Genomic DNA, 24,734 nt, shown 5'->3' with positions numbered 1-24,734 from the left:
AAAAAAAATAGAGTGATTGTTGCGTACAGTAACATTTTTCTAAGCCAGTCTATGTTTTTTTCCTATCATCCTGCTCTTTCTTTCTCCTCTGCTTATATGTAGGATTAACATGTAATTCTCCCTCTCAAAGGTTAATAAGCATATTCCTTAATTATAGTTGACATTAATGCTTCAGTACTTAATAAGAGTAATAGCACAGTATTAGAGTAATAGCACAGTATTAGAGTAAACACAGGTGACTGATATTGAAGCTTCAGCTTGGGTTTCAAACCACACTCCCTCCTTTTCCTCCCCTTAGTCACTGTGAGAGCATTGACAAGTTAGTCCCTCTGAGGTTCTTCAATTTTGCCATAAAATGGGGATAATAATATCTATCTTACAGGATTAAATGATTATGATTTAAAAAAAATAGATATAAGTTGCCCATAGGCTAGCATCTGTTGAACTCCAATTAAGATGATTTTCTTCTAAAGAAAGATTATTTTCTTCTCTGTGAGGCTCAGTTATCCTAGCCCAATCTGATAAATGTGGGTACAGTATTGTTGTAGTTAAATTACAAGTGTAGATTGTAAAGTTATTAACGGCCATTCCTGAATGCCTTCTTTCATTAAACTTTTCTCTACATTTGGGACATTTGCTCGAACTCTGCATTCCACAGTCATCAGAGCTAACTCCTTATAGTAAATGGGCAGCACTAAGTTTTAGCTGTGGGGAATTAGGTTTTTCTGGCTTAAGTCTGTTAAATAGTGTCAAAAGAAAATTCATCCTATACCCAACATATACTTCACATAATATTGCTACTCTTCAATAAAAATGCAATAGTAGAAATGATTGTTATCATATCTTTCATGTGTGATGAACATTCATACCTGAAAGATAGAAATACATCTTTTTCTAAGGATACTGCTAGTTCTGATTTCATGTAAAATAATATGCAGAAGCCTTTTATTATAATACCTTTTAAAAAAAGATTTTATTTACTTATTTATTCATGAGAGACACAGAGAGAGGCAGAGACATAGGCAGAGGGAGAAGCAGGCTCCCTGCAGGGAGCCTGATGTGGGACTCCACCCCAGGACCCCAGGACCACCCCCTGAACTGAAGGCAGATGCTCAACCACTGAGCCACCCAGGCATCCCAGTATAGTACCTTTTGTTTTTTGTTTTGTTTTTTTTAAATAATTTTTTAAAGGTTTTTTTTTTTTTATTTATTCATAGAGACACAGAGAGAGAAAGGCAGAGACACAGGCAGAGGGAGAAGCAGGCATCAATGCAGAGAGCCCTACATGGGACATGATCCAGGGTCTCCAGGATCACGCCCTGGGCTGCAGGTGGCGCTAAACCGCTGCGCCACCAGGGCTGCCCTATAGTGCCTTTTGTAATCAATAGTGTCTAAATTAGTGTGAAATGTATGTTGTTTTCTTTGTTTCTTGTTTGAATGGGGTGGGGGGGGAGCTACTTTGTCTTCCATTATGGAAATATTTAAGCTAGTCTGTCCTTCAAATTTCATATTTAAACTTAGCCACCTCATAATCAAAGCAATACCTAGTTGCAGTCGGATATGTTTGGGATGTACTTTACATACAGAAAGAACATTTTATCAGGTTTATTTTAATAGGCAATAAAAAGAAATAGCATTTCAATTGATAAAAGAACTTAAATCTTATGAAGGCAAATGCACAAAGGAATTCATACTTACATTTAGAGATTTTGTTATTAACTAAACAACTAATTATCTAAGGACAATTATTCAGAAAAGAGATTAGTCATCACTTCCCATCTAATGTATTCCAAGATGCCGGTTCATCAGAAATTTAATATTCCCACCCCTTTGTTTTGAGTTGTCTTTCTAAATATCTTCCATCCTCTGCATTATATTCAGACATAAGAATCCTGTATCCTGTGGTAAGAGCCACAGCAGCAGCTCTGGGGTTCTGCTGTTTCCTGATCTGTACTAACAGGATCAAGGTGAGATATTAGTAATTGTTCTACTGCTGTTCTCAGAACACTTAGGCTCATATTGCAATTTATGATGGATAGCTAACTCTAACAAGCAATCTTTTTTTTTTTTTTTTAAGATTTTATTTATTTACTTGAGAGAAAAAGCACGAGCAGGGGGTGGGGAGGGGCAGAAGGAGAAGGAGAAGCAGACTACCTCATTGAGCAGGGAGCCAGGCGTGAGACTTGATCCCAGTACCCTGAAATCATAACCTGAGCTGAAGGCAGGTGCTTAAGTGACTGAGCCACCCAGGCACCCAAGCAATCTTTTTTAAATGAAGAAAATTTCTTTTTAGCCACACAAATTATCGTAAGCCTTGGACTTTACTAAACTTCCATTATCTGTTTTTTCTTCTTCTTTTTTTTTTTTTTTTTTTTTTTTATCTCAGTGTGGGCAAAGTAAGAATTATGTGAAACATAATTGTGTATGACTCCAGAGGGAATGGCAATAACTCCCCCCTCCTCTTTTTGTACATTCCCTTCTCTTTTCTCTGCTGTTCTCTTTTGGCTTATTTTCATTTCTTTTCTCTCCATATTCTTTACTTCAGTCCTCTTTTCTGTTAGCCTCTTTTTCATTTGTGTATTTGTATGAATGTATGTTGACATAAGGAAGGTTCACTCCACAATCCTCAACTCTCATAGCCTATTGAGATCTAGAATGCTAACTAAGCTTCCTTCTATGCATCTAACAGAAACAAATAGAGAAAAGATGGAAATTATGGTTAATCTTTATTTATTCTCTTCATATGTTTTTGTTAGGTTGAATCATATGAAGTCATCAATATTGTTTTGGTCAACAGAAATAAATTTAATTTAATACTTCCCTAAGCATCCTGCAACCCAAAAGTAAGATTTGGGAAACTGATTGGATGAGAGCCCTGAGCAGGAGAATTAGATATCCCAGAGGTTCTTGCTTCACCAGGTAGATCAGTGCTGTCATGGTGCTAATACGATTAACCCAAATGGAAAAAATTGTGAAATACACAATTGTTTTTGTTTTTAAGGGGACTGCTTGGTGGGAGAGGAGGGAAGCATAAACAATCACTTTTGTTTTGGGGTGTAGTGGGATACATTCAAGGAGAAATGGCCAGTAGACAGTTGGAAATACAGATTTGTAAATAGATGAGATCATTGCCATATAGGTGGTATTCAAAAACATGAATGTGAAGTTACCCTTTGAGAGTGTATATAGTGTGGGAAGAAAAGAGAACCTGTGGCTTCATTTCAGGATTGGAAGTGGATCATGCAAAGAAAACTGAGATAAGGACTATACATAGAAGAAAAAGTATTTATCATCTTGGAATGATTCATTAGTATGTAAAATTAAGATTTAACTACATAGCCTCAGAAGTTTATATTTCAAATATGACTCACTTGCATATTAATGTGTTCAAACATAAACTAGAGGTTTTCATGTTTCCCCATAAGAGATTAAATTATTTTACTGTATCTCTGGATGAATATACACTCTAATTTGAGATTATTGTGAGATATACCTACCTTATCTCTAATATTTTTTTTCTTTCTTCTTTCTTTCTTTCTCTCTTTTCTTTTCTTTCTTTCTTTCTTCTTTCTTTTTTTCTTTCTTTCTTCTTTCTTTCTTTTTCTTTCTTTCTTTCTCTTTCTTTCCTTCCATCCATCCATCCATCTATCCATTCTTTAGTTCTTTCTTGAAGAACTGTATTGCATTTGGACAGTATATCAAATGGATAACCACTGTGATTGGTCTTGAAGTGTTAAGTTTGCAGTAGCATTCAGTCTGGGGCCCACTCTGCCTGGCCCATCAATCTCTAAAATCCTTTGAATTAAAGGCATGCAGGGGACTGTTCCAATGTGAAACGGACTCTCCGGGCAATATAGTAGAGGGAAGGAGTACTACTATCCTGCTTGAATATATGAACATAGTCCTACAAATTACTATTAGCTTGAAAGCCACATCAACCTGATCTTTCATATGCAAAAATCAAAATGAAGAAGTAGGAAAAATTATTTATGACCTCATGTTAACTCTTTGAATATTTCAAGAATGGATAATTGTTTTTATCTGAGACTTTAAAACAATTTCTTCCTTGGAGTGTATAAGAAGTATACCCTTAAGTAAATACACATTTGAAAAAAAAAAAGTAAATACACATTTGAGGAATATTTGAATACCTTGTTGTTAAAAATTATGTTAAATATTTTTCTTTACAAATATAAAATCTTCCTCTATATTTCCTTTTTATGCCTTAAAGTATTGCTAAAGAATGCCATCATTTTACTAATTTCCATGAGGAGAGCTCTCCATGTAAACACATGACACATGCAATATCTTTTTAGGTTTATTCTGTTTCTCCTAGAATTCTTGAACTCTTAATCCAAGAAACTTGAATCAATTATTCATTCATTTATTCAACAACTATTTGTTGATAACAGATAAACAAGAAGAAGAAGTTTAACAATAAAATAGAGTTTTTCAAGAATATTGAGTGAAAAGAGCAAATGCCAAGAAGATACATACAAATGCAATGTCATTTTATAAAATCATAGTTGTGTCTGTAATGTTTCTAAAATAAAAAAACAAGCAACTATGGTAGAATGTTAACATCTGTTAAATCTAAGTATCTGAGTGTCTATATTTGGGTGTCATACTTTTTTCTAAACTTTGTATATTTGAAATATTTTATAATTAAGCATTTTTAAAATTTTTAAATTGATAAAACAAGCAATATGGTAGGAAGTGACAGGGATACTTTAGATTGGTTGACTAGAGAGGATCTTTCCAGGTAGGTGACACTGAGGTCTGAATAACAGTACCTAGAACCAAACCCCACCTCCCCACGTGGTATTAGTAGTATTAGCAGTGGTAATACTGATAATTTTTACATAATATCTGTTGAATATGTATTTTATATGACAGGTATTGTGGTGAACTCATTATTTCAGTTGATCCTTTTTTTTTTTTTTTTAGGATTTTTTTTTTAAAGATTTTATTTATTTATTTGAGAGAGGGAGAGTTTGCAAGAGAGAAGGAGCCCAGGGTGAGAGGGAGAAGTAGACTGCCCGCTGACCCCAGGGAGCCTGATGCAGGAATGGATCCCAGGACCCTGAAATCATGACCTGAGCCAAAGGCAGATGCTTAACCGCCTGAGCCACGCAGGTCCCCCACAGTTCATCCTTCTAACAGCTCTTGAGTTGTACTCATTTCTTCTTTTATTTTTTAAAAAGATTTTATTTATTTATTTATTTATTTATTTATTTATTTATTTATTTATTTGAGAGAGAGAGCATGGGAGAGAAAGAGAGCATGTGCTCACATGAACAAAGGAAGGGGCAGAGGGAGGAGCAAGCTTCCTGCTCCATCTTAGGACCTTGGTATGATCATGACCTGAGCCCAAAGCAGATGCTTAACCAACTCAGCCACCCAGGTGCCCCCATGTTTTTTTTTTTTTTTTTTATCTTTTTTAAAAATTTATTTATGATAGAGAGAGAGAGGCAGAGACATAGGCAGAGGGAGAAGCAGGCTCCATGCACCGGGAGCCCGATGTGGGATTCGATCCCGGGTCTCCAGGATCGTGCTCTGGGCCAAAGGCAGGCGCTAAACCGCTGCACCACCCAGGGATCCCCCCATGTCTTTTTTTAAAGATGAAAAGATAGACACTTAAAAAGCTAACACTAAAGTAGCAGGGGTAAAAAACATTTTATCTTGAGAATGGAAATGTGAATTTCTGAGGCAGGCTAGATTATTCATTGGTAAAGGCAATTTTAACTCACAAAAAAATGAAGAGAAAGTAATTTAGGCAGAGAAACAGCTATTGCTACAGTCCTGAGGCAGAAGCAAGCATGACATGTTCAAGGAAAAAGGACATTTTAGCCTGTGCTGTTGAATTATGCTACCATAACATAAACGGTAAATGGTCATTTTCTCCCTGAATACTTATGTTGAAGGAGGCTCATCACTTTCAGGCTTAATCATATTCTTACACAGAGGTTTTTGTTTGTTTGTTTGTTTTTATTTTTTTGATGCATGGCTTACAGACTAATGGGGTCATATTAAAAGGGCATAGAAGCTGGCTTGGAGGGTTTCTCAGTGGCCAGGTTGGGGACAGTTTGAGCACCAATAAGAACTATGAAGTGATGGGGATATAATATACAGGCTTTAAAAATCATAATGTCTTAGTGAAACTCAGAGAAAAAGGAAGAAGTTCTTCTTTATAGAAGAATGCCAGATAAGGTAGAAAGAATGATAGAATTAGAAAATGACTGTTTAGCAAATCCCAATGTAATTATTGATTCAAGCAGAGATAATCCATGGATGCTAAAATTTTTGGATGAAAGATTGTTAGAGGATAAGATATATTCATACAGTTTCATGATTACTTACTAACTATAAAGGAGGAATATACCTTTATTATTTTTTTAAGATTTTAATTATTTATTCATAAGAGACACAGAAAGAGAGACAAGAGATATAGGCAATAGGGAGAAGCAGGCTCCCTGCAGGGAGTCGGATGTGGGACTTCATCCCAGACTCCAGGATCATGACCTGAGCCAAAGGTAGATACTCTCACCACTGAGCCACCCAGGTGCCTCAAGAAGGAATATACCTTTAAAATGGAGAGATATGTCAGTTATTGCCTTAACCAAGTGAACAGACTTGTTATTATGTGTTTCCTTGATGCCAGGCAGTAAGTTCCCAGCATCATCTACACAGTATCCCTGGCCAGAATTTTTAAACTGGAATCTAATCATGAGGAAACAATTAATAAAATCCAGAATGTGGACAGTTTATGAGACAACTAGACTGGACTTTTCAAAGATTCAGTGTCATGAAAACAAAAGATTGGAAGGTGCCCTATGCCAAAGTATTTAGAAATAAAGTGATATTTTTGTTTGCAATTAACTTTCAAATAGTTCATAAAAATTACATATATATATATGTTTATATAGATAGAAAGCAAATCATAGTTGGGGAATCTAGCAGGTAAAAGGTTATGTGTGAGGATGGCTGGGTGGCTCAGTGGTTGAGTGTCTGCCTTCTGCTCAGGATGTGATCCCAGGTTCCTGGGATCGAATCCCACTTTGAGCTCTGCGGGGAGCGTGCTTCTCCCTCTGCCTATATTTCTGCCTCTGTATGTCTCTCATGAATAAATGAATAAATCTTTAAAGAAAAAAAAGGTTACGTGTGTGTGTGTTTGTACTATTCTTTCAACTTACAGGCTTTTAAGTATTCAGAATTATAAGTTGAAGAGGTTACTTATTCTGTTTTGAACCCAAATCCAACTCTTTAATATTTTTGCTCATTGATTTAATTGTGCTGTTTAAAGCCATTTTGTTAGATCCAAATCCACCCCCACCCTTGTGGTGTTAGTGGTATTGATAGTGATGATACTGATAATTTTTATATAACATCTGTTGAATGTGTATTTTATATGGCAGGCATTGTGCTGAATACATTATTTCAATTGATTCTTCTAACAACTCTTGAGTTGGTACTCTTACTTATTTTTTTAAGATTTTATTTATTTTGAGAAAGAGACAAAGCTTTTTTTTTTTAAGATTTTATTTATTTTGAGAAAGAGAAAGAGCAAGAGAGAGTGGACAAATGGGGAGGAGAGGGGGAAGGAGAAGCAGATGCCCTGCTAAGCAGGGAACCTGACAAGAGGCTCGATTCCAGGACCCCAGGATCATGACCTGAGCCAAAAGCAGATGCTTAACTGACTTAACCACTCAGGCACCCTTCATTTCTTCTTTTAAAGATGAAAAGACAGATGCTTAAAAAGCTATCACTAAAGCAACAACAAAAAAACCATGACCTGAGCCAAAGCCAGACACAACCAACTGAGCTTCCCAGGTACCCCTTAAAAATGAAATATTTTAAAAAGAAAAAAAAGAGGAAATCTAATGTTGTGGTGAAGAGCACAGTCCTTGAAGCCAGAATGCCTAGGTTCACATTCCAGCTCCATTTCATTTACAAACTACTGCTGCCTGAGAAGCACCTCTCCAGAATTTCATATTGGGAATCCTATTGTTTCCTATTATTGCTGTAACACATTACTACAAACTTGATGGCTTGAAACAACACAAATTTATTATATTGCAATTCTGGGGGGTCAGAAGCCCAAAATAGGCCTCACTGAGTGAAAATCAAGGTGTTAGCAGGGCTGCATTTCCATGTAGAGGCTCTAAATGGGCATGATTTTTTGCCTTTTCCAGTTTCTAGAGGCCACCCACTTATTGACCTTCTTCCCCCAAACCAACAATGTATTTTTCTGTACCTTTCTTCCATAATAAAATCTCCTTCTGACTCGCATCATGTCCTGCCTCCTACTCCTACTTTTAAGAACGCTGGTAATTACATTGGACCCACTCATGTAGATAATCCAGAATAATATCCCTATTTTAAGATCAACTGATAAACACAACTCAACACAAAACCCAAATAATCCAATTAAAATGGGCAGAGGACCTGAATAGGCATTTTTGCAAAGAAGACATACTGATGGCCAACAGACACATGAAAAGATGCTCAGCATCCCTAATCATCAAGGAAATGCAAATCAAAACCACAATAAGGTATCACCTTATACCTGTCAGAATGGCTAGAGTTAAAAAGACAGGAAATAACAAGTGTTGGTGAGGATATGGAGAAAAAAGAACCCTTATTCACTATCAGTGGGAATGTAAATTGGTACAGATACTATAGAAAACAGTATGGAGGTTCCTTTAAAAAAAAAATGTAGAATAGAAATACCATGTGATCCAATAATTCTACTACTGGGTATTTACCCAAAGAAAGTCAAAACAGTAATTCAAAAAGATATATGCACCCTTATGTTTGTTACAGCATTATTTATAATAACCAAGATGTAAATGCAACCCAAGCGTCCATTGATAAATAAATGGATAGAGAAGTGACACACATACACACAATGGGATATTATTCAGCCACAAAGCAAGAAGGAGATCTTGTAAGTAATGACAACATGCATGGACCTAGAGGGTATTATACTAAGTGAAATAGGTCAGACAGAAAGTAAATACCATATGATACCATATGATTTCCTTTATGTGTGGAATTTTAAAAACAAAACAAAAAGCAGAAACAGACCTGTATATTCACAGAACAACCTCATGGTTGTCAGAGGGGAGGGATATAGGGGAGTGGGCAAAATGGATGGAAAGGAGTAGGAGATAGAGCTTCCACTTACGGAATTAGTAAGTGATGGAAGTAAAAAGTACAACATATAGTCAGTGGTATTGTAATAGTATTGTATGGGGACAGTAGATACACTTGTGGATAGTATACACATAGACTTCTCAAATCGCTTATGCCGTATACCTGAGACTAATGTAACATTGTGTGTCAACTATATTTTAATAATAAAAAATATTTTTTAAAGATCAACTGATTAGCTACCTCAATTCCTCTTTGTCATGTAACATAACATTCACAGGTTCCAAAGATTAAGACATAAACATCTTTGGAAGACCATTTTTTCTGCATTCACATCTATGTTTAAATTCTAAAAGTTGCATCAGGCAGCTAGGGCCAGAAGACGATTGGCTTTATCATATGAGCTCACCAAATATTTACTGCATGGAGATCCTGGCTAATGCTGAGAATTATGAATAGGACCAATAATTGGGTTTAAGCTAAAAGGAACTACTAAGCAGTCTATATATGTGTTTTATAATTCTCTTGGGGCACCTGGGTGGCTCAGTGGGCTGAGGTGTGATCCTAGAGACCCCGGGATTGAGTCCCGCGTCGGGCTCCTGGCGTGGAGCCTGCTTCTCCCTCTGCCTGTGTCTCTGCCTCTCAACCTCTATGTCTATCATGAATAAATAAAACCTTTAAAAAATAAAAATAATAAAAATAAAATTCTCTTACTGGCATAAGTTATATACAGTAGATTCAGGATTCAAGAGTGATTGAATTTGAAGGAGGCAACTAAGTTTTAGTTTTATCATGGCAGGGAAAAATTAAAATATTAGAATAGATTTTATCTCTATTGTTTTGTGCCAGTCCTCAGAGAATGTACTTGACTTAATTGTAATGTTAGAGAAGCTCTGCATTTAATTTTAATTTTTGTATTTTTATTACAGATTTTTACTACGCTTGGATGCTCCTCCTGACATGGAGAAGATTGAGGAACGTTTTGCTAACCTGAACATTGTTAAACGTTCCTCAGGAAGTAAAGAGCCTACTTATCTGCTTGGCATAGACACATCAAAAACTGTACAAGCAGAAAAAGAAAATTTGGTTGCTGTTTTATGTTCTAATGGATCTATCAGAATATATGACAAAGAAAGGTTATACATACTACGAGAATTTAGTGTATATCCTGGACTTCTTAATGGAGTCAAATTTGCAAATTCTTGTGACAGTATATATTCATCATGTACTGATGGCACCGTAAAATGTTGGGATGCTCGATTAGCCAGTGAAAAACCTATCCAGCTGTTCAAGGGTTACCCTTCCAATATTTTTATTAGTTTTGATATCAACTGTAATGATCATGTTATTTGTGCTGGTACAGAAAAAGTTGATGACGATGCATTGTTGGTATTTTGGGATGCAAGAATTAATTCTCAGGATTTGTCTACTACTAAAGACCCACTTGGAACATATTCAGAGACACATAGTGATGATGTCACCCAAGTATGCTTCCATCCCAACAATCCCAACATGGTTGTCTCAGGTTCAACTGATGGCCTAGTAAATGTATTTGATATTAGTGTTGACAATGAAGAAGATGCACTGGTTACTACCTGTAACTCAGTTTCATCGGTAAGCTGTATTGGTTGGTCTGGAAAGGATTATAAACAGATTTACTGCATGACACATGATGAAGGATTTTGTTGGTGGGATCTTAATCATCTGGATACTGATGAACCAATTACATGTTTGAACATCCAGGATGTCAGAGAAGTAATTAATGTGAAAGAAGGTACTTTAGAATATTTAATTGGTGGCCTATATCATGAAAAAATGGACAAATTGTTTGTTGTTGGAGGAACAAACACAGGAACTATTCACTTGATGAGCTGCACTACATCAGGATTGATCCATGTGACCAGCCTTCACGGAGGGCATGCTGCTACAGTCCGTTCTTTCTCTTGGAATACGCAGGATGATTCTTTGCTAACTGGAGGAGAAGATGCACAGTTGTTACTTTGGAAACCTGGAGCAATAGAGAAGACATTTACGAAGAAAGATAGCATGAAAATAGCATCCTCTGTGTCCCAGCGAGTTCGAGTTCACAGTAATGATTCTTATAAGAGAAGGAAAAAGCAGTGATATGTTGTTGGGAGTTTGAGAGGTTTTTATGTAGAGTTGCGAGTCATTATTTTTGTGTACTACCTGTGATAGATATGTTTAAAGCTCATATGTAAAAACAAGCCAATTAGCAAACAGTCCTGGAAAAATGTTGAAAATGGTTTAATTCAGGTCTTCATGTATTCTAAAATTATTTTTTTAAAGCTGCCAGTTGAGTATATAATCAGTGAGTTGAAAGTAAAATTACATTCCTCATTTTTAAAACCCATCTGTTGAGTTAGTAAATGTTGGGTTTAAAGAAATAGCTTTGATAAGGACTTTTTAAAAGTAGATGGCTGGTATGACTTTAAAAAATCAGGTGGTTTGAGCTATGTTTTTTAAGTTTAGTTTTTTTTTTACATTTTAAATCATCTTCATTATTTATAAAACCAAATCAGACTGTTTTCTGTAGGAGCTCCCACTTGCTTAATACACATAGATTATGTTGGAGTATTTAAATGTAAATATGCTAATGATTCTAAATAGAATTAAAATTTTTTAGAAATAAAGTGATTTGCATCTATTTAAGAAGGATATATTTAGTATATATTTGCATCTATCTATCAATGGTTAGATTTTTTTTTTCTTTTAGGTAGGCTCCATGCTAAGCTCAGCATGGAGCCCATGGTGGGGCTTGAAGTCACAACCCTGAGATCATGACCTAAGCTGAGATCAAGAGTCAGATGCTTAACAAATAAAGCCACCCAGGCATCCCTATTTGCATCAGTATTTTTAAACAGTTACATAGCAAGCAGGTGTTTCATTGATGAAAAAGAAATTATCTTACAAAATTCATTTTGAGACTCAAAGGGAATATACAAAAATGGAATTATTTATAATAGAATGACTTTTTATTTCAAAATATTCTACTATTTTGTGATAAAATTTTCTTTCATAGTGTTTCATCCATAATCTTAAACTTAAGTGCCCATGGGGAGTGGAGGCAATGCAGGAGGTGCTGCTGGGGAAAGGAGAACACCATAATTTTAAGCTTGAATTTTTGTTTACTGCTATTTTTTCATCTTTTTTAAAAATTTAGATTATTTACTTATTTATTTGAGAAAGAGAGAGAGAGCAGAGCAAGTGAGAACCTGAGTAGGGGGAGAGAGGCAGAGAGAGAAGGAGAAGCAGGCTTCCTGCTTGGCTCAAGGTACATAATCCTTGTTTGAGTCAGGGCTGGATCCCAGGACCCCGGGATCATGACCCAAGCCAAAGGCAGACACCCAACCGACTGAGACATCCAGGCACCCCTCATCCTTACTTTTAAATATTTTCCCAAAGAATCTTAATTAAAAACTTGGTCACTCTTGGGGTACCTGGTGGCCCGGTCAGTTAGGCATCTGACTCCTGATTTTGTCTCAAGTTGTGCTCTCAGAGCTGTGAGATCAAGCCCCATGTTGCTCCGTGCTCAGAGTGGAGGCTGCTTGTCCCTCTTCCTCTGTTCCTCCCCCCACTCAAGCAGTCTCTCTCTCTGTAAGTAAATAAAAATCTTTTTTTAAAAGTTGGTCACTCTAAAGATTTGGCATGTTTTTTGTTTTTAATTACAAGTAAAAATATCTTTATAGATAAGAATATTTATAAAGATATTTTAAAACATTTTTATCTTTTGAACTAAAAATATTGTCATGAAAAATACAAATAATACTTTAGAACCTTTTACATTTCTCAGGGTGTCTGGGTCGCTCAGTCAGTTGTGTCTGCCTTCGGCTCAGGTAATGATCCCAGGGTCCTGGGATTGAACCTGAGTAAGGCTCCCTGCTCAGTAGGGACCTTTTATGAAGCTTTTACATTTCTCTTTAAATTTTAATGACTTATCTCTGAGACCATAGCACTGGGGGAAAATTGTATTCCATAGCACAATGCAACTTACATGGAGGTATGATCTAGCTTTGCTAAGTTCAGACAGAACAGTAGTGAAGTCACTGTTAAACACCTTCAAAATACATGATTCTTTTTTATGAAGATTTATTTATATATTTGAGAGAGAGAATCTTGAGCAGACTCAATGCTGCACTGTGAGCCCAAGGCAGGGCTTATAACTGAGATCTCATACCTCTGAGATCCTGACCTGAGCCCAAATTTAGAGTTAGAGGCTTAACCAACTGAGTACCAAGGCACCCGTCAAAGTACATAATCCTTATTTGAAAAAATTCACGTGTTCTTGCTGTTCAAATCATAAGCCTGAGGGCAGCCCGGGTGGCTCAGCGGTTTAGCGCCACCTTCAGCCCAGGGCCTGATCCTGGAGACCCGGGATTGAGTCCCATGTCCGGCTCCCTGCATGGGGCCTGCTTGTCCCTCTGCCTGTGTCTCTGCCTCTCTCTCTCTCTCTCTCTCTCTCTCTCTCTCTTTCTCTGTCTCTCATGAATAAATAGATAAAATCTTAAAAAAAAAAAAAAAAAAACATAAGCCTGAGGTTAATTCTGGACTTTGTTCTTTTTTTCCTATCCAGTCAGTCACCAAGTCCTGTGCCACTCCACCTCCTAAAATCTGTCTGCTGTTCTTTTGCCCTGACCCCACGCTACTGCCTTAGATACAAGTTTCATCCTCTCCTAGATTACAGACTCTGTCTCTAATCTGCTCCAGTTCATTCTTCCTACTATTTCTAGGCTGAACATAGAAAACACAGATTTGATAATGCCTCATGGTGCTTATAGTCTTTGGTACATTTTTATCTTTTGATGGAGCACTATGTAAAAATGAAAAATCATGTTTTTAAGATACTTAAGATATGAGACAATGCTGACTATGTAAGTAGAAAAGTTGTATAAGAATGCTTGGCGACATTACATTTATAAAACAACAGGAAATGAAACAGTTACCAAAACACTAAAACTTTAAAAAATATTTAAAACTGAATGGGGCACCTGAGTGGTTCAGTTGGTTAAGCCTCTGCCTTCAGCTCAGGTCATAATCCTAGGGTCCTGGGAGCCATGTGTCGGGCTCTCTACTTAATGAGTCTGTTTCTCCCTCTTTCTACCTGCTGGTCCCCCTGCTTATGCTTGTTTTCTCTGTCAAATAAATAAAAGCAAAATATTTTAAATAAATAAAATTTAAAAGCAATTAATAGAGGGTGCCTGGGTGGCTCAGTAAGTTGGGTGTCAGACTCTTGATTTCAGCTAAGGTCATTGAACTCAGGGTTGTGAGATTAAGCCCTGAGTTGGGCTCTGTGCTGAGCATTCTCCCTCTCTCTTGCCCTCTACCCTTTCCCCTCAACTCTCTCCCCTTCCCTCCCTCTCAAAAAAAAAAAAAAAAAAAAAAAAGTAATTAATAGATTTGGAAGATACAGGTGAGAAAATATCTTTGAAAGTAGACCTCAAAGAGAGAAAGTGAGAGAAAAGATTAAAGCCACAAAGATAAATATAGGGGTCTAATATCAGACTATCAGTTTTTACAATGTGAAAAAAAGGTAAAGGAGGTTGGAGGGATTATTAAAATGAAATAACATTTAGAGGCTATCCCCAAAACTTCAGTCTTCAGATTGAAAGGCCCAACAGAGTGTCAAGTATAATGAATGAAAAAGACCCACACCAAAGCATAGCACTGTGAAGTTTCAGAACTCCAAGAATAAAGAGAAAATTTTAAAAGTTTCCAAAGATAGGAGGAAAAAAGCAATCAGGTACAAGGAAAACATGTGAATTAGACTCTTCATTAGCAAACCCAGATGACACAAAATGGTGAATCAAAGTTCAAAGTTCTGAGGACAGTTTCCTGCTCTCTGAACTTATGCTTTCCCAACTCATGAGGCAAAAGATGGTAATAAATTATTTTGGGACATCCCTTGCTAAGTGAACATTTTTTACTTGCTCTCTGAAACTTAGGAACCAAATGTATTTAGCTAACAGAGTATCCATCGCTAACCAAACTGATTGGCCACTAAGGAATTTAAAAATTTGGATTTTAGGAGATACTTGCTTTTTCAACCTATAATTCTATAGGTCAGAATGCCCTCACGTGAGGTTTAAGACACTTCCAAACATAAAGATTTCAAACTTTACTTTCTGTGCAGTTTTGTGGAGGATGTACTCCACAAAAATTAAAGGAGTAAATCAAGGAAGACGAGATACTAGGAACCAGGGCACCAACCCAACATAGTGACAAGATAACCGCTTTGCACCAAGCCCACAGTATTAAGTCCAGGTTGGAACAAGAGGACATGAGTTCTCAGGAGAGAGATGTCCAGGGAGGTTTCCCAATTTATTTGACCATGTGGAAAATGGAATAAGTGCCTTAAATTCACCAATTTTTAAATTCACCAATTAAAAGAGACTCACGTTGAAAATCATTTAAAAATAAAAGTTTTTAAAAGATTAAGAAATAAATTCACTTAAAGACATAGGTTAAAAAAATTAAAGGATGAGGAAAGGTATATGAACCACAGAATGTTAGAAAATATTCTCAAATAATAGATAAGAACTTGTTTTCCAACCATATTTTTTAAATGTTACCACTCAATAATAAGAGAAAACAATTTTTGAAATGGTCAAAGATCTAAACAGACGTTTCTCCAAAGAAGATACAGAAATGGTTTAGTAAACACACAAAAAGATGCCTAAAGCTATGAGTCATCAGGAAAATGCAAACCAAAACCACAATGAGATACCACTTCACACCCACTGGGATGGCTATAATCAAAACAATGTTGGTGAGGTTATGGAGAAATTGAAAGCTTCATACACTGCTGTTAGGAATGGAAGATACAGCTACAGTCTGGCAATTCCTCAAGTGTTGCTATTTGACCCAGCAGCAGTTCCAAACTAAGAGAACTGCTGAGAACTAAAAGAATATGTTGAAGAAAATTGAAAATAGAAGTCCACGTAAAAACTTGTATATGAATGTTCATAATAGCATTATGCATAATAGCCAAAAGGTGGAAACAATCCAAATAACCATCAACTGATGGATAAATTATGGTATATCCATATAATAGAATATCATTCAGCTATAAAAAGAAAGGAAGGGCTAATACATATTACAATTAAGATGAATCTTGAAAACATGCTAAGTAAAATTAGACACAAAGGATCACATTGTATGATCCCATGTACAGCAAAAGTCCAGAATAGACAAGTCTATAAAGAAAGAACAACGGGATGCCTGGGTGGCTCAGCGGTTAAGTGCCTGCTTTCAGCCCAGGGCATGATCCTGGAGTTCCGGGATCAAGTTCCATGTCAGGCTCCCTGCATGGAGCCTGCTTCTCCCTCTGCCTGTGTCTCTGCCTCTCTCTCTCTCTCTCTCTGTCTCTCTCTCTCTCTCTCTGTCTCTCATGAATAAATAAATAAAATCTTTAAAAAAATAGCAAAGAGCACATATTAGTGGTTACCTAGGGCTGGAAGGTGGAGGGGGGAAATGAGAGGGTTGGTGGATGACTGAGGTGATGCAAATTGATGATGATTATAGTTCCACAACCCTAAATATAATAAAAGCTAGTGACTTGTATGCTTTAAATAAATGAATTGCTTGTGAATTTTACCTAAATGAAGTTATTACCAAAAAATATATGTAACAAATTTGAACCAAAAAACCAGGGTGGTTATCTTAATAGTTGATAAAATAGAATTTAAGGCTAATAGAACCTTAATTCCAAAACCAGATGAAAATGGAGAAAAAAATGAAGTCCATTTTGTTTATGAATATATATTCACTGTTAAAAATATTAGCTAACCAAATCCAATAGTGTATTTTTTTTAATATGACTATAACTAAGTTTTTTCTCAGGATGACTCAGCATCAGAAAATCTATCACAGGGGCACCAGGGTGGCTCAGTCATTTAACTTGTCTGCCTTCAACTCAGGTCATGATTTTGGGGTCCTAGGAAGGGCTCAGGCTTTTCCCTCTACCTCTGCTCCTTTCCCCTGGTAGTGATCTTGTGCTCTCTCCCTTCCTCCCTGTCTCTCTCTCTCTCTCTCTCTCTCTCTCAAATAAATAAGTAAAATATTTTTAAAAGATTCATCATAGTGGGCAGCCCACTTGGCTCAGCGGTTTAGCGCCGCCTTCGGCCCGGGGCGTGATCCTGGAGACCCAGGATTAAGTCCCACGTCAGGCGCCCTGCATGAAACCTGCTTCTCCCTCTGCCTGTGTCTCTGCCTCTCTCTTTCTGTGTCTCTCATGAATAAATAAATAAAATCTTTATTTTAAAAAATCCATCATAGTAATGGACAAAGGGGGAAAATTGTGATTTCCTTAATTGTTAAAGAAAAACTATGGTTTTTATTTTATGGTTTTTATTTATGAAAAATATAAACATGCTATCGATAGAATAATTTTTCAACTTGGTTAAAGTTAATAAAATCTAGAGTAGAGATACTCTTTTTGGAGAAATGTTAGGTTAAATACATTGCCTTTAAGACCAAGATTCAATGAGGAAGCTTATCACAATAGTTTGAATTCTGGCTAATACATAAAAAAAATAAAAAGTATGATAATGTGTAAAGATTGGAAGAGAGGAGGAAAAAAACTTTTGCAAATGATATATATATAGAAAATCCAATATGAAAATGATATATACCTATATACCTAGACTTACGTTTTCAATTCTCTTTGAACTATTAAGAGATTCAGCAAAGCTGCCAGAACAAGGTCAGCCTACGAAAATCTAAAAAATATCTTAACAATAGCAGGAAGTTTAGAAAAGTATCAAGGAATTAACAAGAATACTCAAGATCTATTTGGAGAAACATTAGAATTCTGATAAAGACATGGAAGATGAGGGGCGCCTGGGTGGCTCAGTTGGTTATGTGTCCAACTCTTGATTTCAGCTTAGGTCATGACTCATGGTTGTAGGATTGAGCTGCACATTGGGCTTAGCACTCAGCACGGAGTCAGTTTGTCCCTCTCCCTCTGCTCCTCCCCTGCTCTATATATCCCTAAAGTAAATACATACAATCTTAAAAGAAAAGACATAGAAGATGTTCAAAGAAATCTTGCTTCCAGTGAGATGGCAGTATTATAAAAGTGACCATTCTGAACTTAATCTGAAAAATCAATGTAATCCCAACTAAATTCCAGTTGGACTTTTTGAAGAACCCAAACTTACTTTAAAATTTGTATGGATGGGGCACCTATGTGGCTCAGCCGATTCAGCATCAGACTCTTGGTCTTAGTTCAGGGCTTAATCTCCGTGTTGGGAGTTCCGGACCTGAGTTGGGCTCCATGCTGGGTGTAGAGCCTACTTTAAAAAAAAAAAAAAAAATGTATGAAAGAATAAGGTCCACAAATAACAATAAACTTAGAAAAGAGGAATTTTCTCTACCAGACATTAAGACTATCGGATTACACAAAATCATAATAAAAACTGTATTGTGGCCTTAGAACAATGTCAATGAATGAAGGTCAGAGAGCATGCGTATATAGCAACTTAATATCTTACAAAGGTGACAAATGTAAGAGGGAGAGGTTTTACATTATTTTTCTTAAGGTTTTATTTATTTATTAATGAGAGACACAGACAGAGAGAGAGGCAGAGACACAGGCAGAGGGAGAAGCAGGCTCCATGCAGGGAGCCCGACATGGGACTCCATCCGGGGTCTCCAGGATCACGCCCCGGGCTGAAGGCGGCGCCAAACCGCTGAGCCACCTGGGCTGCCCGAGGGAGAGGTTTTAATTAGATGGCATTGAGAATACTGGCTCACTAGAGGGAGAAAAATGAAACTAGATTTCTTAAATGGTAGACTTAAATGATAAAAGATGAAAACTATAAATTTATTACAAGGAAATATGGGAAAATCCCTCTGTTACCTACAAGTGGCAAATGACTTCTTAAACTTCAAAAGAATGAAGTATAAAAAAATTTTATATAAAAATTAAGCATATCTGGTCTCCAAGAATCTATACATAAACAACAGAATGCAAGAAAATATATTTGAGGGACACTTGGGTGGCTCAGTGGTTGAGCATCTGCCTTTGGCTCAGGGCGTGATCCTGGGATCAAGTCCTGCATCAGGCTCCTCACAGGGAGCCTGCTTCTCCCTCTGCCTATGTCTCTGCTTCTCTCTGTGTGTGTCTCTCATGAATAGATAAAATCTTTAAGAAAAAAAAAGGGAAATATATTTGAAATCAATAAGTAGTTAAATTAGATTATAGAAGGAACTGCAAATCCATCATGGAAAACTGCCAATGGGAAAATGAGCAAAGACTATGAAAAGGCAAATTTCAGAAGAACTTAAAAAGATGGCCAAAATCCTTAGTAACTAGAGAAATGAAGACTTAATCCCTTTATACCTTTCAGAATTACGAAAATTAGAAAATTAAAGTGTTGGAGGCATGTGGGCATATAGGAACCATTGTGCAATGGTGATAGGAGTGTAGGCATTGGTGCAGCTATTCTGGAGAGCAGACACATCTATGTTGACATACTGTGCCCTAGTTATTGTATTGCTTGGTGTAACATCTCAAAGATATTTTCAGCAAGTCCAATTGGGCATTATTTGTGATGTCATGGAGTTGGAGACAACCTGGACATCCATCCCTGAGAGACAGGATAGGTAAAAATGTGTTGGATTAACACAATGATGTATTCTGTGGTATTTATAAGCCATAGACTAGATGTACACTTGGCCATATGGCTTGATCATAAAAATCTAGTACCCAGTGAAAACCGTAGGAAGCAATGCATGTGTAAGGAAAGCCATTTATATAAATTTATTTATTTATTTTTTTTAAATTTTATTTATTCATGAGAGACACATGGAGGCAGAGAGAGAAGCAGGCTCCACGCAGGAAGCCCTACGTGGGACTCGATCCAGGGTCTCCAGGATCACACCCCGAGCTGAAGGCGACGCCAAACCGCTGAGCCACCCGGGTTGCCCCCATTTATATAAATTTAAAATACATAAAGAACTTCGCACTTTGCAAGAACATACTAATACATATTAGTGACCGTAGAGTGGTTGCCTAGCGTGGTGTAGGGGAATCAGGAAAGGAAGTAAATTTGGAAATAAAATAGCAAAGGCAGAATGAGAGAAGGAGGAAGGAGAGAAAGAGTAGAAAAGAAATTTTAATGGGAAAGAAAAAAAATCACTTTCAAAGGATATTAGAAATCTGTTTAGCCTAAGAACCAATAAAAGGGGATGCCTGGGTGGCTCAACGGTTGAGCACCTGCCTTCGGCTCAGGGCATGATCCTGGAGTCCTGGGATAGAGTCCCACAATAGGTTCCCTGCATGGAGCCTTCTTTTCCTCCCTCCACCTATGTCTCTGCCTCTTTCTCTGGTCTCTTGTGAATAAAATCTTAAAAAAAAAAAAAAAAAAAAAAAGAACTAATAACAGGCACTCAGAAAGCCACCTATACTGGGACACCTGGGGGACTCAGCAGTTGAGCATCTGCCTTCAGCTCAGGGTGTAATCCCTGGAGTCCTGTTTCTCCCTCTGCCTATGTCTCTGCCTCTTTCTCTGTGTCTAACGAATAAATAAATCTTTAAATAAAATCTTTTTTTTTTTTTTTTTTTAAATAAAATCTTTTTAAGAAAGAAAGAAAGAGGAAGGAAGGAAGGAAGGAAGGAAGGAAGGAAGGAAGGAAGGAGAAAGAAAGAGAAAGAAGAAGAAAGAAAGAAAGAAAGAAAGAAGAAGAAAGAAAGAGAAAGAAAGAAAGAAAGAAAGGAAAGAAAGAAAGAAAGAAAGAAAGAAAGAAGAAAGAAGAAAGAAAGAGAAAGAAAGAAAGAAAGAAAGAAAGAAAGAAAGAGAAAGAAAGAAAGAAAGAAAGAGAAGAAAGAAAGAAGAAAGAAAGAGAAAGAAAGAAAAGAAAGAAAGAAAGAAAGAAAGAAAGAAAGAAAGAAAGAAAGAAAGAAAGAAAGAGAAAGAAAAGCAAGCCATGTATACAAGCCATGTATACAAGTTGGTGGGAGAGAATCTTTAACTCCAAAGGGTAAAAAAATGCATCAGAAAAGAAATGCAATCAGTATACTACTTAATCCTTCACGGGTGAATAATATTTATGTAATCATAATGATGTAAGCACAATATTGATTTACTCAAAAGTTGTAAAACTATTGGGACCATGGAAAAGAAGTGAAAGGTGTACACATGTTGGTGTTCATCTCCCATAATACAAAAGCAACATTCTTTGTAGGGATGAATCAAGAAAATAGCCCTATAAGCACATTATTTAGAAGCATGTAAGTAAATTGCCTGCCAAAAAAGCTAAACAAGTTGTAAGGGATTCCCTCTAGAGAGAAGAGCTAGGCTGCGGAGATTGGATTGGGGACTGCTGTTTTTGTTCTTTGATATTCGTTATAAACATACCTTGTGGTAGAGTATCAGGATACTTCTGTCTGCAAATAACAGCTCAATTCAAATGAGCCATATTAGGAACATAATACCTCACATAAGTTCAGAAGTGGAACATTTCCAAGGTTGGTTGGTAGCAAGAATGCAAATTCTTTCCATTTTTCTGCTCTGCCAATCTTCATCTTGTCAGCCTCAAGTTCACAAGATAACTATAAATCAGTAAATGATCACATCCACACTCAACTATGTCCAATGGAAAAGAGATTGTTTGTCTATGATCCTTTTTATTAATGATCACACACACACACACACACAGAGACACACACACACACACACACTTTCTGAGAAGCCTCACAGCAAGTGTCATTGGCCGGAATTTCATTATGTGCCCATGCCTAAAATAGTTGTTAGCAGAAGAAATGTTATCATCACCAATTGGCCCAATCATGATTCACTGCCTATGGGGCTGGGGATAACATATGCTCCTTTGAAGCACATGAATCCAGGGAAGGTTACAAAAAGTAGGTTGAGGCTAATGAATAGTTGTTGAGAAGGTGACCAACAGTGTCTCTTATAGGTATTACTTGACTTTAGTCATGTGAATATATTTCTTCAAAATATTTTTCATTTGAACATGGAATCAAATAAATGTAAGATATTTGTGAGGCAATAATTAGCCTGTACTGCTTTACTTTTCTTTTATCGATATGCATTACATGCAAACTATTCTACCTTTATTGGACAATTATTTAGAGGAGAGGTAGACATTTTAAAAAGATTAAAAAGAGAAATTGAAAAATGTGTCAGATGATATTTGTCGTGCTTTTGGCAAATTTTACATAATCATCTGCCACTGCAGTCAGCAATGTCATATTGGATCAATTTACTATTTAATTACTGACCCATTTTACTAATCCATCTCTCAGATCTACAAACCAACTCGATTACCTAGCTTTGAGATTACTCATACATTATGTCTTTTGCACTTTAGTGCGCCTGAGTTTTGTACACTACACTGCCCATTATCTTTTTGATCATGTAAAGTGTCAGAATTAAAACCATCTAACTTTGCAGCCCAACCATCCTTCATTCTTCCCATTTTTCACTGTATGCTTAACCAACACACACACACACACACATACACACACACACACCAAAACAAAATAAACCTACTTGAAATCTTTTAATTCAACATGGAAATAATGCAGCCGCACTTTGCACTGGAGTTACTATCTGAAAAATGGAAATAAGAGGTGCAGAAACTCCTGTCACCCATTATCTGTTCTCCCTTTCCATAGTCATCAAACTCCAAATCATAGGTGGGGATGTAATATACAAAATAAAGCCTATTTCCCAGAATATTTCACAACTGTTTGTAGTTATAAGACTGTGTTGGGGCAATGGGGTATCTGTGGAAAGTTCTAAGAATCTGCATAAAATGCCAGCTGTTGAGTTCCCTGTGCCTCCTGTCCTGCTGTCTGGAATGTGGATGTGATGGCTGGAGTTCTAGCCAACATCCTGGACTGTGAGGATAAAGGCCACGACTAGCTTCTAGACTAGTTGGCCAAAAGGAGTCTAGGAACCTGATGTTTTGTGGAGAAAGAAAGACACTGCTCTATTGTTTCACTACTGTTGTTACAGCCTCTGTTACAAGCAGTGGAATCTAATTGATAACATTGTATAAACTGTTTAAGATTGTTGGCAATATTACAGGAACTGATCCATGTAAAAGCTCTTAGAAGAATGTCTGGGAGTTGGCGTGCCTGGATGGCTCAGTTGGTTGGGCATCTGCCGTCAGCTTAGGTCACGATCTCGATATTTTCAGATTGAACTCTGTATCAGGCTCCCTGCTCAGTGGGGTGGTCTGCTTTTCCCTGGGCTTCTCCCCTCACTCGTTCTCTCTCTTTCATAAATAAATAAATAAATAAATAAATAAATAAATAAATAAATAAATAAATAAAATCTTAGGGGAAAAAAGAACAGTGTCTGGAGTAGAGTAAGCACAAAGTAATATTTATAACGTTACACTATTTTCATGCTTTGGTAAGGTTGTTCCCTCTGCCTTTGTTGAGGTGGTTTGCTCAACAAACTCCTATTAGCACAATCGTTTCCTCCACTGCAAAATTTTTTCTGGGGCAGCCTGGGTGGCTCAGCGGTTTAGCGCCGCCTTCAGCCTAGGGTGTGATCCTGGAGACCCGGGATTGGGTCCCAGGTCGGGCTCCCTGCATGGAGCCTGTTTCTCCCTCTGCCTGTGTCTCTGCCTCTCTCTCTCTCTCTCAGTGTCTCTCATGAATAAATAAAATCTTTAAAAAAAAAAAAACAACTTTTTTTTGATCTTCATCTAGGGAGTTAATTTTCCCTTTGCTTTATACTAGGTCTTAATCTTGTGTGTACTTTTATAACAACTTGGATATTTTTGTTTATACATGTGTCTCCCTACTAAACCACTCTTTCTCATTAAAAAGAAAAAAGCTAGAGTTCCCTCTTTTTTTTCCTAAGATTTTACTTTTAAGTAATTCCTACAACCAATGTGGGGCTCAAACTTAGAATTCTGAGATTAAGATCAAGGCCAAGGGCTCCACTGACTGAGCCAGCCAGTGCCTCTAGAGTTCTCCTTCAATAAACATAAAAATTTCATGGTTCATATAGATTCTGACACTGCTCCTAAACCTATGACAATATTCAATATGCCAATCTGGCAAAGCACCACACCTCTCAACCCCACCCCAAAGATCCCGCTACACCATTTCTAGAGGAGACATAGCCTTCCTCCCCTCTTCTGGCCCAGATAAATATCTGTTAGGCTGGGCACTGTAGTGGAAGATGCTGGAGGAAGAGGTTTGGTCTCTGCCCTCAGAAAGCCTGCAGTGTGCTAGGGTTATTTGTGACAAGGTCTCAAATAACAATAAGGAGAAGATGTACAGAGTACAAAAGTAGGAGGAAGGAGGAAACAATTCATTCTGTTATCAGGCATAGGTGAAGAGAAGATCATGCCTGAAATGTACTTTTTTTTTTTTTTGGAATGTACTTTTAAAAAATTTTTTTAGATTTATTTATTTATTTATTTATTTATTTATTTATTTATTTATTTATTCATGAGAGACACAGAGAGAGAGAGGCGGAGACACAGGCAGAGGGAGAAGCAGGCTCCATGCAGGGAGCCTGACGTGGGACTCGATCCCAGGTCTCCAGGATCAGGCCCTGGGCTGAAGGCAGCGC

The 24,734-nt window shown here is 37.0% G+C and overlaps 2 protein-coding genes across 10 annotated transcripts in view; one reads left to right on the top strand and one right to left on the bottom strand.

The window, feature by feature from the left end:
• The window catches only part of WDR89 (WD repeat domain 89), a 44,406-nt gene extending 23,851 nt beyond the window's left edge, over positions 1–20,555 (top strand). For 4 of the 9 annotated variants that reach the window (XM_025442889.3, XM_025442885.3, XM_049113241.1 and 1 more), the window contains one exon: positions 10,083–20,555. In XM_025442889.3, the coding sequence (XP_025298674.1) occupies positions 10,114–11,277 (1,164 nt within the window). In that variant the 5' untranslated portion in view covers positions 10,083–10,113 and the 3' untranslated portion in view covers positions 11,278–20,555. Of the gene's footprint in view, positions 1–1,881; positions 1,968–8,823; positions 8,948–10,082 lie in introns of all 9 variants that reach the window. The other 5 variants (XM_049113239.1, XM_049113237.1, XM_025442888.3 and 2 more) reach the window with 3 other exon arrangements.
• Positions 10,969–24,734, bottom strand: part of LOC118355576 (uncharacterized) — a 34,050-nt gene continuing 20,284 nt past the window's right edge. The window contains exons 2-3 of the mRNA XM_049113242.1: positions 18,330–18,461; positions 10,969–11,161 (exon numbers count right to left, since the gene is read on the bottom strand). The gene's annotated coding sequence lies outside the window, so the exon portion shown is untranslated. The remainder of the gene's footprint in view (positions 11,162–18,329; positions 18,462–24,734) is intronic.

The sequence above is a fragment of the Canis lupus genome, chromosome 8, assembly GCF_003254725.2.
Source record: "Canis lupus dingo isolate Sandy chromosome 8, ASM325472v2, whole genome shotgun sequence".
NCBI lineage: Eukaryota > Metazoa > Chordata > Mammalia > Carnivora > Canidae > Canis > Canis lupus.
The sequence above is the reverse complement of the archived record's forward strand: the minus strand, read 5'-3'. Positions and strand labels throughout refer to the sequence as shown.